Source organism: Diceros bicornis, chromosome 18 (genome assembly GCF_020826845.1).
Source record: "Diceros bicornis minor isolate mBicDic1 chromosome 18, mDicBic1.mat.cur, whole genome shotgun sequence".
NCBI classification, from domain to species: domain Eukaryota; kingdom Metazoa; phylum Chordata; class Mammalia; order Perissodactyla; family Rhinocerotidae; genus Diceros; species Diceros bicornis.
The window spans coordinates 3014311-3026741 of NC_080757.1; the positions used below are offsets into that span (position 1 = coordinate 3014311).

Consider the following 12431-nt stretch of genomic DNA (forward strand, 5'->3'; position numbering starts at 1 on the left):
CCATGATAAAAAAAATGAATCAAATGTAGAAAAAAACAGAAGAAAAATGAAAACACTGAATCTGAAATGGTATTTGTTTTTTTACCACAAAATGTATTCATCAATAAATGATCCCTACAAAAGTATGAAAAAACAAAAACCCTCATTCCTGGCATTCTGTGATTTCACAGGCTCTCATCTCCAAACAAACTCAGTCCTCCACCTCTGCCCTGATCCCAATATTTATTAAGCATGGATTTGGACAGCTTAATCTCTTTATGCCTCAGTTTTCTAATCCATAAAATGGGAAGATGATAATGATCCTGTGTCAATGGGTTGTTGTAAAGGCTAAAGGAGATAATACTTACCAAGTACTTAGAACAGTGGATAGCACATAGCACGCAAAGAATGTTAGCTATTGGTAGTAGTAATTCCGTTAATAGGTGAAGATGACAGGGAAGAAAACGAGTCTCCCTACCCCCAGCAAACAGTGGGGCAGAGGAAGGAATTCTGGAGACAGACTGGGTTTGACTTTGGGAACACTGCCTAAGCCACTTGAGCCTGCTTCTTCATACGTGAAACGGCAATAACATCCACCAAGTTAGAGGAGTTAGCGCCTTCCCATGTCGGAGACGACAAGCGTCTTCAGGCTGAAGCCTAAGATATGGCCGGTCTAATGCGTGTAACTGGAGAACAGTGGGCACGTGTGCCTGCGAGGACTCGGATACCTTCCTGGAAGTGAGCCTGCTCTGACGCTGGAATCACGGCTGCTTTGTCCTCTGAGAGGCCTGAGATTCTGCAAGTGTTAACACAGAGTTTGGCCAACATGCAATTGACATTGAACACTGAATTTATTTAACTCTTAGAAAACACTAATAGCAGTTTAAAATAGTGACATTCTTTTAAATCCCACATGTGCTATATATAGAATCATCTAAATGAGGACTTTTGTGTATTGCCAGTTTTTATAACATACATCCGTGTGACTACAGGAACCTCTTTCTGGCCAAGTGCTGTCTCCAGAAGGGATTGGTGTCCAATCCTCATCCCTGGGGTACCCGTCAGATCTCACTGCATTAACCCCACTGCTCATGTGAGCAGAAATCTGACTCTACATCTACCTCAAACCCAAAGGGAGGATCTGGCAATCTCACTCTGAGGTATATAGCCAAAAAGGATTGAGAGCAGGGACTCAGACAGCTATTTGCACATTCATGTTCACAGCAACATTATTCACAGCGGCCAAGATGTGGAAACAATCCAAATGTGCATTGACGGATGAATGGACAAACAAAACATGGTGTATGCATACATGGAATATTATTCAGCCTTAAAAAAAGGAAGGGAATTCTGACCCATGCTACAACATGGAAGAATCCTGAGCACATTATGCTAAGTGAAATAAGCCAGACACAAAAGGACAAACACTGTATGATTCACTTATATGAGGAAACTAGAATAGGTAAACTCAAAGAAACAGAAAGTAGAATGGTGGTTGCCAGGGGCTGGGAGGAGAGAGGAACGGGGAGTTATTGTTTAATGGCTACAGAGCTTCAGTTTTGCAAGATGAAAAGAGTTCTGGAGATGGATGGTAGTGATGGCTGCACAACAATGTGAATGTACTTAATGCCACTGAACTGTACGCTTAGGAAAGCTTAAGAGGGTGATTTTTATGTCATGTGTATTTTACTACAATTAAAAAAAAAAAATCTATCAGGAGAGTTTACAGCCATTGACTCTACCCTTTACAAAATACCCAGAACCTGACTGCTGCCCCCAGCTCCACAGCTACAACCCACCCTGGGCCACCTCTCTCCTAGTGTCCAGCAACAGCCTCTCCTCTGGTCTCCCCATTCCACCCGTCCGCTCTCATCAAGCAGCCCAAGTACTCCTTTCAAAATAAAGCCAGGTCACGCCACTCCTCTGTTCCCTCAGTCTCCCTCTCCCAGCCTTTCCACCCTGCTCTCCCACCGCTGCCGTCCCCCTCACTCACTCGGCTGCAGCCACACTGGCTTCCCACTGTTCTTGGGCAGGTCACCCACGCTGTCTACCTGGCTGACTTCCTCACCGCTTCCACATTGTGCAGCTCCGTGAACTCAGGGATCTTTGTCTTGTTCCCTGAAGATCCCTTTTGCCTAGACCAGTGCCGGGCACAGAGTAGGCACTCAAAAATATTTGTTGAATGAATAAAAGGAGAATTGTTTCTCAAGTCTGGTAATGAAACCATTCTTCAGAACCGGGACTCACAGCGCAAGGGCTTGTCAGTGCTTTGGACAACGCTGCCATCTAGTGGCTGGATTCCCTTGTAGCTTTGTGGGGGCTCTCGGGACATTTCGTGTGACCCTGAGATGGGCAGGTAATGGGGTAAGCAAGGAGGACAACTGCTTACACACAAGGGACCACCACATTCTCTAAGATCCACACCTATCGGGTAAGATGAGATAAACACAAAGGGCACCTTAGGGAGAAAAGGAAGAAGCAGAACATATCTGGGCCATAACGCAGATATGTTAATAACAGTGGTTTTAAGGAAATCAGTTAGAAGGAGTGAGTGGATGTTGAGTGTGGAAACATGGGGTGGGCATGGGAGATACAAAGCCTTTCTGAAGCCAAGTCTCCTGATCTATATAAACACCACGTTCTTCTTAAGGCTGTCATGAGAATGAAGCAAGGTAACAGACGAGAGGACGCAGAGTGGTGGGCACGGAGGAGGGCTGAGAAACGGCAGCAGTTGCTCCTTTTCAGACCTTCGCTGCTGTGCTCCTGTGATTGCCGACGCAAACTCTGGCAGAGCCCCAGGGGACAGCAGAAGGCCTGGATACCAGAACCAGGAAATAGTCTAGAGAAGGCTTCCAGAAACTTCATGCACACCACTCAAGCAGTTCCCACAGCGCTGTTAGATGGCGAGTTAGCACTATGCAAGAGTGAGCAACCGCATAATTATTATTACCAAAAGACTGAGCATTTTCTCCTGGTGCTGGGTTTGAGGGATTCCCCCTAAGGACAGATTAATTTCCAGGAGAGGGTGCAACACAGGCTGACAGCAGGTTTAACTCTCGTGAGTTTAAAACCACAATATTGTATTATAATTTCGTGACAAGATCCTTTTCAAAATTAATACAGTTGAAAGAAGACACAGATAACACTATAGTATGCATTACAGAAAATTTGCCCCAAAGCCAAAAGTTCAAAAACTAAGACCTGAGGGCCATAAAAAGAATTCTGTCCGCTTAGAGTCTATGTATAATTTATAATTACATCTTTCTTTTAAGAGGAGATCAACTACGTATTGCTAGCATTTTCCTTCTTCTATTCTTTTTCTTTAAGGCTGAGTCTACAGAGAACTGATCTAAGTCCAGTGAGCATCCAATGGGGGTGCCGTTTCTAACACACTAAATCTGTTTCCATCTTTGCCTCAACAGTTATTGAGATTTTAAAACCCACCCTTATTACTAGTACCAGCACTTTTGTTTCCCTGTTTTTCATGCGTGTAAAATGAAGACAAAATGTGATCCAGTATTCAAACGACCACCTGACACTACTGTACAATTGCAGAGGTGGTGGCACTTGCAATGGAGACACACTGGCTGACGGGCAGCATCGCCACACGGACCACGGCTCCTAAAAGTGGGTTCATGAGCTGATGGGTGGGTCCGCGTTCACCACAAATGAGGCAGTTTGGGGATATGTGACAACGTACAAAAGTGCCAGCTGTCCAAAAGCTGAGAGAAAAATGTTGAGAACTACCTGCATTTAAAAATAAAAGTTCCAGGGGCCGGCCCCAATGGCTTAGCGGTTAAGTGCGCGCGCTCCGCTACTGGCGGCCCGGGTTCGGATCCCAGGCGCGCACCTACGCACCGCTTCTCCGGCCATGCTGAGGCTGAGTCCTACATGCAGCAACTAGAAGGATGTGCAACTATGACATGCAACTATCTACCAGGGCTTTGGGGGGGGAAAAAGAAAAAAGGAGGAGGATTGGCAATAGATGTTAGCTCAGAGCCGGTCTTCCTCAGCAAAAAGAGGACGATTAGCATGGATGTTAGCTCAGGGCTGATCTCCCTCACAATAAATAAATAAATAAATAAATAAATAAATAAAAGTTCCAGAGACAAAACATAGTTTTTTAATTCAACTCTATTAAGTCAAAGGATATAATTCCACTATAATAAAGTAGGTGGCAAACTGAATTTGAATGACAACTACAAGAACAATAACTGCATGTCACACTCCAGTAGCCCACGACAGCTTACAAAGTATTCACAGATCTCTGTCTTGACAACATCGCTGTGCAGCAGAGACGTAGGTATTTCCTTAATTTGACCAATAAAGACACTAATGCCCAGGGGTGTGGTCATGTGCCCACTTTGGGAGCCAGTATTAAACCAAAGGGAGCACATGCTGTGATCAAAGACACAATTCACTAACAAATGGTTAAGAAGCACCACGAAAGCCAAGTAGCATAGGAAGGATTTGGTTAAGGCAAAAAAAAAAGTTTAGGTTATGACTTGTATTTACCCTGTTTTTAATTTTCAAAGCATGTATATGTCTAAAAAATTTCAAACAGTCTAGAAAGATTTAAAATGAAAGGTCTCCTTCCTCTACCACTTTCAATTCTGATAACTCCTCAAAGATAACCATTTTTTTATCCTTCCAGAAAAAAAGTTATTATTTCAAACATTAAATTAACGTATACTTTTTAAAATTAAAACAAATGAGATTATACTACATGCACCATGTTATTTTCCCCACTTAGTAATGTACTTTGATCTTTCCCTATTGGTGCATACAAGTCTACTGCGCCCATTTTCATGGCTGCTACTACTCCACTGTACCAAAATCCCAGTATGCAACCAGCTCTGTACTGACACACACCTAGGTGTTTCCAGTATTTTACTATTATAATAATGCTACAACCAAACATCTTGTCCATATATATAGGCATCCTCTTTCAAGTAAATCAGTAATGTTAAATGCTAAGTAGTAGAAATCCTTGGTGAAAGAGTGTACATATTTCAAATGTAGACAGATATTGTCTTTGTACATCAACTATGTGGTGTGCCGGCTCCCTACACCCTTAATGACACCAGAAATTATCAACCGTTTTAATTTTTACTAATCTATTAGGGGAAGTAGTCTATCTAATTACTGTTTTTTCGTTTTGTTTTTTGGTGAGGAAGATTGGCCCTGAGCTAACATCTGTGCTCATCTTCCTCTATTTTTGTATGTGGGACGCTGCCACAGCGTGGCTTGATGAGCAGTGTGTCGGTCCTCGGCCGGAATTCAAACCTGCAAACCTGGGCTGCCGAAGCAGAGCGCAAGAACTTAACCACTATGACACTGGGCTGGCCCCTAATTACTGTTTTGATTTACATTTAGCTATACATGAGACTTAGCATCTTTCTATTGGCTATCTTTATTTCTTTTTATGTGAACTACCCATTTTTCTATTGTACTATTTTTCTTTTTCTTATTGATTAATACAAACTCTTTGTAAATAAGCCCTTTGTTTCATGTATTGCAAATAATTTCCTCTTTTTACAAAGCAGTTCTTTGTATTTATGTGATTTTTCATCTTTTCCCATATAGCTTCTGCGCTTGTTCCCACTTAAAAAGGCCCTTCCAAGGTCAAGACTACAAATTCATTCTCTGATGTTTTCTCTTTGTACTTTCATGTGAAACCGTTTCACCTTTTAATATTTAAATCTTCAATTCACTTGGAATTTATTTTGATGAGAGGAATGAGATAGGGATCCAGCTTTATTTTTTCCTACAGACTCAAAAAGTCATTATTTTTATTTTATTTTATTTTTTTGTGAGGAAGATCAGCCCTGAGCTAACATCCGATGCCAATCCCCCCCTTTTTTGCTGAGGAAGACTGGCCCTGGGCTGACATCCATGCCCATCCTCTTCTACTTTATATGGGACGCCACCGCAGCATGGCTTGACAAGCGGTGCATCAGTGCACACCAGGGATCCAAACCGGCGAACCCCGGGCCACTAAGTGGAGCTCGGGCACTTAACCACTGTGCCACCCGGCCGGCCCCTCAATCAGTTGTTATTTTTGAGTGAATTATCCGTCTTCATATAAAATGCCACCTTTATTCTATACTAAATCTGGTGTATTCTGGACTTTCTCCATGGTCCCACTGAACTGTATGTCTTCTCCAGTTCCAAGATGCTTAAGGTCAGTCCTTTGATTACCACTTGTCAGAAATTTCCTGGTTATTCTAGAATAATTATTCTTCTAGCTCAGGGTTTATCAACAGTGGCACTATTGATGTTTTGGGCTGGATAATTCTTTATTGTGGGGGCTGTCCTGTGCATTGTAGGATGTGTAGCAGCATCCCTGACCTCTACCCACTAGATGTCAGTAGCACTCCCCTAGTTATGACAACCAAAAATGTCTGCAGACATTGCCAATTGTTCCTTGGGTTGGGGTAGAAGGCAAACCGCCCCCCCCCCTTGAGAATCACTGTTTTAGATAAACCCAGTGTCATTTTATCAGTGTTTCCACTCCCAAATTCCCACTGATATTCTCATTGGGATGGAAATGAATTCATAGAATAATTTAGACATCTTTAGTATATTTAATGTATTATACTTATTAATCTTTACTATATTTATTCTCCCTATCCAAGAACCATATATATCCTTCTATTTATTTATGTCTTCTTTTAGGTCCGTCAAAAGAGTTTTAAGATTTTTTAAAAATATAGGCTCTTGTAATATTAAGTTTATTCCTAGGTATTTTACCTTTTTCATTCCTTTATAAATGGGATCATTTCTTATGTTACTATCTTTTCTAATTAACCACTGATAAGCAAGCTATTCATATTTTATATTCTACAACCAGCCACACACTGAACTCTTATTGTATCTAATAGATTTTCAGGACAGTTTAAGTTTTTTCTAATGATACAATTTTCAGGAAATTCCAAACATTTTTCTAAGCATACAATGTTATTATCTGCATAAAATCATCATTCTGTTTCCTCATTTCCAATATTTATATAGCTATAGCTCTTCTGTCTCACTGCCTTGGTTAACACTTGCAGAAAAATCTGGATGACAGTGGTGATGGTAGGCAACCTTGATTTTAATGGGAATACTTCTAGGATTTCACCACTGAGCATAATGCTGGCTTTGATTTGAGAGAGATGTATTGTATATCACTAAAGAAGTATCCATGCATTTATAGTCTACCAAGAGTTTGTTTTTAAATCAGAAAGATTGCTACTTCCATCAAATGCATCCTCCATTTTATGGAGATAACCAATGGTTTCTCTTTGATCTATTACTACTGTATGATAGATTATATTTGTAAACTTCCTAATATTAAGCCATTCTTGGATGGCATAAAGCCACTTGGTTGTGACGTGCAGTAGTGTTCTTTTAATTCCTTGTTGAATTCTATTTGCTAATATTTTGATCTCACGTTTTGCACCAATATTTGCAAGTGAGATCATTCTGTCATTTTTTTAGTGGTGCTTTGTTAACTTTTGGAATCACTGTTAGGCTGGCTTGATAAAAATAAGTTGCACTTGGGCCGGCCCCGTGGCTTAGTGGTTGAGTGCGCACGCTCCGCTACTGGCGGCCCGGGTTCGGATCCCGGGCGCACACCGACACACCGCTTCTCTGGCCATGCTGAGGCCGCGTCCCACATACAGCAACTAGAAGGATGAGCAACTATGACATACAACTATCTACTGGGGCTTTGGGGAAAAAAAAAAAAGGAGGAGGATTGGCAATAGATGTTAGCTCAGAGCCCATCTTCCTCAGCAAAAAGAGGAGGATTATCACTGATGTTAGCTCAGGGCTGATCTTCCTGACAAAAAAAAAAAAAAAAAAAGTTGCACTTTCATTTGTTGTATTTTTTAAACCAAATGTGTGTATTTAGTATAAAACTAGTCTTTAAAATGGTAAAACCACTGTATAGAAGCACAAAGCCATTCTCCCTACATCCAAAAAAAGCCACATATACTCTTCACAGATTCAGCTTTTTTAATAAATTAAAATACACCTTTGGAAAGCTAATCTGGATTGTGATATTTTATATGGAGTACAAAAATCTAAGTATACCACCGTTCAACCTCTATTATAAATTAATAATGACATATTCAGCTATTTTCCCATCTTAGACAATTTAGCAATACACGGAGAACTGCATTATAAGAGTTAGATCACAGAAAGCTTAGCTTTCTTATCTATGTGGCTTCATAAGAAAATTAAATACATTCTTTGATGTTTTATGCTTCTCATGCTCTGAACTCAAATATGATGGTTAAAAAACGCTTTTCTGAGTCTCAAAAAACTAGTAGCACTGAGAAAGTTCACTAGTTCCAGCAGCCACTGCCATCTAAGTGACTCAGAGCAGCCTTTATGGGAGGATTGTCCCAGTTTTCCATAGGATCCAGGAAGAATGTTGTACATCCACCTCTGCCAGAGACATAGAGCGTTCATTCACTCATCTAATGCACGTTGCACCAGAACATACACCACCTTGCCTGGATCTCAAAAGGATTTCACACATGCATGGTAACAGACAGACAACTAGAGGGACAGAAGGAACCACAGCACTCTCCATGACCCTTTTGTTTTTCGTCTGTCTCCCCACTAGATGTAAACTCCCTGTGGGCAGGGACGCTGTCGCCTAAAACACTGCCTGGCCCAAAGTGCTCAGTATGTTTCTGGTGAGGGAAGGGACGCATGACTCACTGAAGTGCTTTCATATGGCCAAGATGAACGACCTGCCCGGCTCCCTCCCCCCTGGCTCCCCCTCGCCCAGCTCCCTCCTACCTGGGTTGCTCCTCAGGCGGCCCTCTGCAAGCTCAGAGATGGCTCCAGCTGTTGAAGTCTTTTTCAAGCGAACGACCCCAGAAGCTGCAGCACTTCCTGGTTTGTTGAGCATGTCTTCACTACTGGCCCTCTTGAGCTAAGAGAGAGGGAGAGGGAAAGAAAGAGGATGAAGAGACACATTTTCAGTAAGGAGTGCTATAAACCGAGAAAGCATCTGAGCAGTACCACCTGCCCAGCAGTTAAGATGCAGTAACGGCATTTTGAGGAACACGCTAGTGTGAAGTGGAAAAAGGCAAGGCTAGACAAACCTGTGTCTATCATGTACAGGTCAGAGTACGATCTCCCATTACCGTTTCAGAGAACATTATAAGATTATGGGCGAATATTACCCACCATGTCACACCTCAAATAATGAGTTAAAAGAAAATCCTGCTTTCCTGGTTAAAAAAAAAATTTTTTTTTAAATAATAGGAGCTGATGAAAAAAGAACTGTGTGATAGATGCACAAAAGGCAGGATGAAGCAATGCACAAAAAATTCTAGGACAACAAAAAATAGCTTAAAATACATGTGTGGAGGAAGTAGAGGGAAGAGAGAGACACAACCTGAACACTTCCCACGTGCTCGACACTGAGCACTCCACACGTGATCTCACATAGACAGCGGGGTCACAGGGAAGGAAGAGGCTTTCTTGGAGGCCAGAGGAACACTGTTAATGGACGACAGAAAGAAAGCACAACTCCTCTGCTCCTTTTCTTCCTTCTTCCCTGTCATGAAAGTGGGGAATAAACAGTTGTTGCAAGGTATGGAAGTGTAAGAGGGGGACCCCTGAATGAGCTCACACTTCTGGCCCAGGCAAATTACATTCAAGGCTAATGAGAAACACTGCAAATAAACTCCCTCACCATTGTAATTCTCCTTTAAAGTATACTGCCGAAGAGGAACAGAGACTGGAAAAAGACTGGAGACAGGCAGATGCCCAGAGCCATCATGAATATACCTAACATCTGGAGAAAACAGTAGGAAAAAGCCCCCAAATCAACAGAGACACGCAGCAGGCAGCCCTTGCCCACGGCACTGCTCCATCCTGCTCCACTGCGTTTAGTCATTTACCGAAGGTTAGGGGTTTAAATATTTGCACAATTAAAAAAAACATTTTCCACTTTTGCATTGTTTAAATTTCACAGTATTACTACACATACCCCAGAATGGCTTGAAAGAGAAAAAAATACCAACGCCAAGTGTCAGTGAGTTTGTGGAGCAACCAGAGCTCTCATGCTCTGCTGGCGGGAGCATAAACCGGTAAACCACTTTGGGAAACTCGCAGTATCTACTAAAGCTAAATGTTTGCACTCCATGATTCAGCAGTCCCACCCCTAGATCTACACTCAAGGGGAGTGAGTACACAGGTTCATCAAAAGAATGTTCACAGCAGCTTTATTTATAACGGCCAAAAACTAGAGCAACCCAAATGTTCTTCAACAGGAAAAGGGGCAAATTAAATAGTGGTATAGTACACAATGGAAACTACATAGCAATAAAAAAAAAGAATTACAATACACTAATAAATGGATGGATCTCACAGACGCTATGCTAAGTGAAAGAAACCAGATACGAAAGAGTATATACTGCCTGATTCCATTTATATGAAGTTAAGAATCAGCAAAACCAAATGACAGTGATAGAAGTCAAAACAGTGGTTACCTCTGTGGGAGTTACTGACCGGGAAGGAACCTTCCGGGGTGCTAGAATGTTCTACATCCTGACTGGGTGGTGGTTATACAGATATTAACACACGTAAAAATTCAATGTGCGATACAGCTAAGACTAAGATTAATGGACTTTACATACTTCATTATATTATGTTATGTCTCAACAACAGAAAAGAAAATAGGGGGAGTTACAATTTGGGCAAAGCCCTGGTTCTATCCCTGCAAATGCTAGTTAACGTTTTTTTTTTTCATTTTTCCCCATTGTTATGTTAGAAATTTTTAAAATTGTGGTGAAATATACATAACATAAAATGGTAATAATTTACCATTTTAAGTGAAGAGTTCAGTGGCATTAAATACATTCACAATATTACACAACCATCACCACCATCCATCTCCAAAACATTTCCATCATCCCAAACTCTTAAACAATAACTCCCCACAGCCTACTTTCTAAAAGAGGGAAGATGGGAAAAGTCTTAATATTAGCCAAGCAATCCTGGTCAGGATCTTTAAACAAATTATTAATTAAAAAAAAACAGCTAATATTGAAACGAGGAGTTGTGTGTACGCCCAGTTACTAGATGTGACCAGAACCACATTTTCTGGCCAACAGCACTGACCCCTAGCTTCACAACAGGACTGAATATGACACGTGGGTTGACGCAGAAGTCACTTGACTGCCGTTCTTACAGGGACTCCCGTCTCAGAGTAACGAGGATTCCTGCACCCAAGTTTGCAGCCTCTCAAATTATGCATCAGGTTACTAGTGTAATATGCGTTTAGTACTAAGTGACAATAGTTCAAGACATCAGCAACTTTTTCTCAATAGAAAAAAACTATTATTCGCTCCACCTAAAAGCACGCCCAGGTGCCTCCCTGCGTCCCCAAAGGAAAATCAGTTCTGATTTTAGACTTTGAAAAGTCCCTAGACAACACCTCAAATGAAAAAGGGAAATTGCTGCAGTTAAGGGAACTCCTAATGCAATAATGCAAATGATATGCACTTGGTTCTGCTTTCTTCTATCTGATTCTGACAGTACTGAAGTCAGTAAGTCTGACACAAAGAAGCGTGGAAAAATCAAACTACAGCAAAAGGCTGAGAGAGCAAGGGCTCTGTCTGCAAACCAGAATGGGGAATCCAACAAATGAAAGGACCCCTGCTGGGGCCAGAAGTGAAACTGCCTCCTGCGATCCCACCACAGCCTCCACCCACCCCTGCCCCCTGGGTGTGGTGCCAGGGGGTAGAGCCTGCCCCTACTTCCCCTTTCCATAAAAGCTTGGTTCTTGGTGAGATAACAGCCAGAGGCAACAGAGGATGACTTGGCAAGTTGGCAAGCAGTGGGAAGACTTCCTCCTTCTTGGTCCCACTCTGTATTATAAATAGATCCGAAGCTGCCCTTTCCAGGCAAAGGGATGAATAAGATGTGCTACAGGCCAGAAGCATGCCATCTCGCTACCACACAGCACGGGGAGTTTGGGTGGCAGCACAGCTTTTACTGCATTTCATTTTCCCTGCACCCTCCACATGGAATTTCATTTGAGAAAGATTTATTGCTTAGAAGCTTTCCCAAGAGGCACGATATCAAGAATAAAAACTGATCCCTGCCCCGTCCTCCAAAGGAAACAGCTGAAGCTACGCGTCCTCTATCACTATTTTTTGGATGCAACATCAGATATGGAAAGCTATTAGTCTCAGTTACTAATTCCTTTTCTTTCTCTATTCACAGCTGCATTTTTGGCTCTGTTTCCTGGTCATTGAACGCAGTTTCAGCACTACCTGAGATTTCCGCTTTGTCACAGAAGATCACTATGAAGGTGTGCGCTTCAGTGTTGCTTTGATATGTTTAATAAGTATCTTCACTATTTCGGTTTCACTGCTATTTAAGCTGCCGAGCACCTGCACATGAAAGCTTACAAACGGAAGAAGTTTAAATGGCTCACA

The 12431-nt window shown here is 41.9% G+C and overlaps 1 protein-coding gene across 14 annotated transcripts in view; it reads right to left on the minus strand.

Moving 5' to 3' along the window:
- Positions 1-12431, minus strand: part of SPECC1 (sperm antigen with calponin homology and coiled-coil domains 1) — a 269219-nt gene that overhangs the window by 177879 nt on the left and 78909 nt on the right. For all 14 annotated transcript variants that reach the window (XR_009222645.1, XR_009222643.1, XR_009222642.1 and 11 more), the window contains exon 3: positions 8776-8911. Coding sequence is in view for 10 of the 14 variants with exons in the window: in XM_058559624.1 (XP_058415607.1) it covers positions 8776-8911 (136 nt within the window). In the remaining 4 variants the exon portion in view is untranslated. The remainder of the gene's footprint in view (positions 1-8775; positions 8912-12431) is intronic.